This window comes from Cupressus sempervirens, chromosome 7, assembly GCF_028749045.1.
Source record: "Cupressus sempervirens isolate cs-2001-9-10 chromosome 7, ASM2874904v1, whole genome shotgun sequence".
NCBI lineage: Eukaryota > Viridiplantae > Streptophyta > Pinopsida > Cupressales > Cupressaceae > Cupressus > Cupressus sempervirens.
Window position 1 is genome coordinate 512,234,419 of NC_143124.1, and position 4,915 is coordinate 512,239,333.

The following is a 4,915-nucleotide window of genomic DNA, read 5'->3' on the forward strand; positions in this document are numbered from 1 at the left end:
GATATCATATCGGATATCTGATTTGATATCGGATATCCGATTTTAAATCCAATATCTGACTAATAATTAAAATCATATAATAGTATGATATATTATTTAATATTATTATTATTGATATAAAATAATAATAATAATATTAAATAATATATCATACTATTATATTATAATATTATTATTATAATAATTATTATACTATAATATAATATTATTATTATAATTATTATTATACTATAATATAATAATAATATTATTATAATAATTATTATACTATAATATAATAATATTATTATAATTATTATTATAATAATTATTATACTATAATATAATAATAATATTATTATTATATTATAATCGTATAATATTATACTATAATAATAATATTATAATAACATATTATATTATAATAATATAATATAATATTTCATATATTATAATATATAGTAATGTAATATAATATATATATATATATATATATATATAATATAATATAATAATAAAAAGTAATATCTTATAATATAATATATAATAAAAAAGTATAATATATTATAAATTATAATAATATAGTATAATAATAATATTTTATATTATAATATATAGTAAATTAATATAATAAATATAAAATATAATATAAAAATATATAAAATGTAATATATATGTTATATTATATATATTATAATATCGGATATCCGATACCTGTGCATGGATTAAACACAAAATCACAGACCCGCGACCCTTATTTTCACGTGAATTTGGGCCAGTCAGATCGGATATCAGATAGCAAATCGGATATCAGATATCAAGTATGTTCCCCCCCCCCCCCCCCCCCTGACTCATTTTTAACCTAAATTTAATAGATTTTAACAAGATTTTGTTTTTTTTAGTTGAATCTAGGGTTTTTTTGACAAAAATGGTTAAAATTTAGATTTTTTTTTAATATATATTACGTTTTGCAATTCAATAGGAATGGCTGATCAAAATGATGACACTAAGGTAGGGAATAATATTCCTCGCAACCCGCCACCAAACGATCCAGTATCCCCACAAAACCGTCCACCAAATGATCCTCTATCTCCTCAAAACCCTCCTCGAATCGAGGATTTGATAAATGAAAATCTCACTGAGTTGAGAGGTTTGCATAGAACATACAATAATGTACCTGCACTAGCTCCTATGTTATCCACGTTAAACACCATAGTGGATAACATTGAAACTCTTACAAACCAACAAAATGCTGCTCTTCGTTGGCGTGATGAAATGCACTAGATGTTTGATGATGGTTTGGATTATGATGAGGTCGCGGCCCTCAACATAACCAAAGACGATTTGGCAAGCCTTTTTGCTAACCCAAAAACGGGTATACCAGTTGACCCAAAAAAAACCAAACTATCGATTAAATGGTGCACAAATGATGCCATACGTGCAAATTTTTGGGACCGTTGGTGGATGGTCTTTGATATCCCTCCACATGGCAATTTAGACATACCATTTTATTTCCTTAAAAAATTATATGCAGAATTTGTGTTGAAACTTAAAGTGAACTATTGGAGCATGAAGCCCAACATGGGCTTAGGACTAGGAGCTCCTCAGGATAGACCCTCTTCCCAGCAGAAGAAACTTGGCACTTTTGTCCCCCCCCCTGATATCTCCCCCCCTCCTCGAGTGCAGCATCCAGATATTATGGCAGAGGCTAGCTCTCAGACCATCAGAGCCATTCATAGGCTGAGTAGCCTAATGATATCTCAAGCTAGGTCAATCTTGCCTCCTCGTGTTGATGATGTTGGTGCCAGTTCATCATCGGCTAGCTCATCACACGTTTGTGTGCCTCACACTTGCATTACATGCAAGAATATTTGCTTGGGTCCCATAGGTGATCTTCCTGAGTATCATTTTGTATTAGACAAGGATACACCAGACGCACGTGCAGAGGCTACAAACCCTGATGCGAGAGAGGAGGGGAATGTAGAGGCATGGACTCCTTCGGTGTCGGTACGTGTATACATTTTTTTTGTTATGACATATGTGATTTAAAGTTAATTTTTATAATAGAGTAATTTTAATTTTTAAGCCATACTGACTTTTACATGTATGTGATCTTCATTCATGTTTAGTTGATGACCGAAGAGGAGCTCAGACAGATAGATGATGCTACACTCTCGGCCATTTCATTTGGCCTTGAGACATCTACGGTACATTATGTTGTGTTCACATTTCTTTTTTCTATTTGATATTGTAGCATATATGGTTGCTAATCTTTCTTTTATCTTGCAGATACCACCTGCCCCGGGGGGACAAAGTGCGGGGGGTGAGCCAGCATGCATTGACAAAGGAAAGGTAATTAGATGTTTTCTAATTCATTAAATATTGATGCATTCTTGTAAAATGTTTGTGGTAATCTCATTTAATTACATTATTTATTGTATATAGGGTGTGGCTACTGGTGATGAGCCTGTACAGATTCAGCGTCCTAGATCATCAAGGATTTTCATTCGCACAGAGAACCCCATTGTATGTATAAGTATCATTTATTTTTTATTTTTTTAATTGATGCAGAGGAAAGTATGATTGTTGTTCTATACAATTTCTATGATTTTTTCCATACCAATAATGATTCATGTCTTGCATATGTTCATTACAACTTAAATAGGCTTATATGCACCTGTCTAACCGACCAAGTTGGTTACAAAGGTTTATTTAATCAAACAAATACCAAATTACTACTTTCCCTCCAAAACTAATATGACTGTTTGAATTTGAAATTCAAATTTCAAACTATAGTTTTTATGCATTCCCTAACTTTCTAAACTATTCCATTGACTCAAAATTGGTCATATGGATTTATTAAATGCAACTAAGTACATTTCCAGAAAATTGAAGTTTTTATTATTTTTTCTCCAAACCACCGTACACTCTGATCTCCCCCTTTCAACTGAGATCGCATATGACATATATAAAGGTCTACATGACCATTGGAACAACCATATAGGCGTTCCCAACCATAAAACAAACAAACAACCACTTTTTGCTAATACTGTTTAGACTCTAAATACCCTATTCTAAGGCCTTTTGGTCCCATGGAGTCACTTGGTTTATAACCACACCAAAATGCTTGTGGGCCTTACATGTGCCTTTATTACAAAACATAGACCAACTTATAAAATATGGACCAAACCTTTATTCCAACTTCCTAATCTACTTGAATCCTCGCTTTCATGGAGTGGCAAGGTGTCCAGCAACAGAGATACTTGTTCCCCCCTGCCACATAGGTTAGGTGCCCTGCACCACCTTTCCTCTCTCTCATTCTGAACACTAGTCCACCAAGTGAGTGATGTTCCTCTCAGTCTTGTTGTTGCTACTTTTACCTTCTTATCTGCCTCTATGTCTTCAAGATCAAAGTAGTTCTCAAGGGCCTCTATCCACCCTAGCACTTCTTCACTATCCATTTTACCCTGGTATATTGGAAAATCAATATGGTTCTTCCCACCATTACCTTGTACTGCCTTAATGATTCTCATAAATCTCCTTTCTTCAGGATCATCTGTTGTCTCATGCTCTTGCCTTGCATTACCAACCTCTTCTTCTTCATGGTTCTCTCCATGATTTCTTCCTCTAACCTCTTCTCCTCTAGGTTCTTGCATTTCCTTTTCTAAGGATTCTATCATTGCAATAAGCTTCAGCCTCTCTCTTCTCATCTGTCTTTCTTCCCTCACTCTAGATGCTTCATGTTCTCTCCTCTCTCTTTTCTCTTTTGCCAACTCTTCTCTCAATTCTTCAAGTTCTCTAGCCATTTGATTTTTAGGAGGCATTTTCACAACAAGTTTTCTTCCTTCCCAAGGGCCAACTCACTGATTCTCTTTCTTTCCTCACCAAGAAATATTTGGACACCACTTATGTACCTTTCAACTCTGGGACACACAAGGAGGAATTAGACACACCAAGGCTTCAACAAAGGGACCAACACACTAAGGATTTTCAAGATTATAGGTCTTGGTCACACTCCTAAACACCCAAACTTCAAAACCCTCCTTAAAATGGCTTAAAAACCAAGGCCTGCTTGTTCAAACCCCAAAACTCAATTCTAGAACGTTTTGACTTGTCTAATGACAAGATATGATCATGACAACCTACATGAACCTATCAAATGACACATCTACCATATGAAATCCTAAAATCCTATCTAATGCCCAATTACAACTTTCTTCCACATATGAGTCCAACATTATAACTTTGTATGCTTCCATGAGCCATAATTGGTGCAAGGATTGCCCAATTGACTTCAAGAGATGTTCCCTGACCTCTGTAATGCCTTGGATCTTCAATGTTCCCCTGATGAGCATGGGATGCTCTTGCATCACTTATCTTCATAAATAAATTCAAAACTAATTTCCGTGATATTAACAACTACTATTTTGTATCTCATAGGAGACTCCTAGTGCACATGAGGTTCGACGGGACAGTTATGTAGATTTGATGACGCGGCCACTCACTCCTGAGGAGGAGCCTACAATAGTAAGTTGTAGTTTGAATTCATGATTAAATATGTTATAAATTTAGCATGCTATGAATTATAATGTTATAGTTTAAATTGTAGATTCATCTGACAAAGGTATTTGAACATATACAACCCACAATCACAGAGGTACCAACATTGCCGAGGGCATACAAGAGGACTCCTGACCGGCGCAGGAGGTCGACGAGAGAGGTATTTATTATGAAATTTTGATAGTATTAATCTCCAATACGGAAAAGATCATTATGCATTTGACTAATTCAATGTTAGATATGTAGAATCATATAAATTTAGTAGTCTAACTTTGGGTTTTCCTTTTTTGTTTATGTAGGAGGCATCCGATCCACCTAGTGCAGCGAAGAGGCTGCATTTTGATCATCCACCAGCACCCTAGGATAGTATAGTTTT

The 4,915-nt window shown here is 34.3% G+C and overlaps 1 protein-coding gene across 1 annotated transcript; it reads left to right on the forward strand.

Annotated features, from left to right (window-relative positions):
* The first annotated feature begins 1,677 nt into the window (after positions 1-1,677).
* On the forward strand, positions 1,678-4,712 carry LOC149547774 (uncharacterized). Its single transcript, XM_089794186.1, has 6 exons — positions 1,678-1,986; positions 2,109-2,186; positions 2,269-2,331; positions 2,425-2,505; positions 4,420-4,506; positions 4,635-4,712. The coding sequence occupies exons 1-6, from the start codon at positions 1,678-1,680 to the stop codon at positions 4,710-4,712; spliced, it is 696 nt and encodes a 231-aa protein (XP_089650312.1).
* Positions 4,713-4,915: the final 203 nt, after the last annotated feature.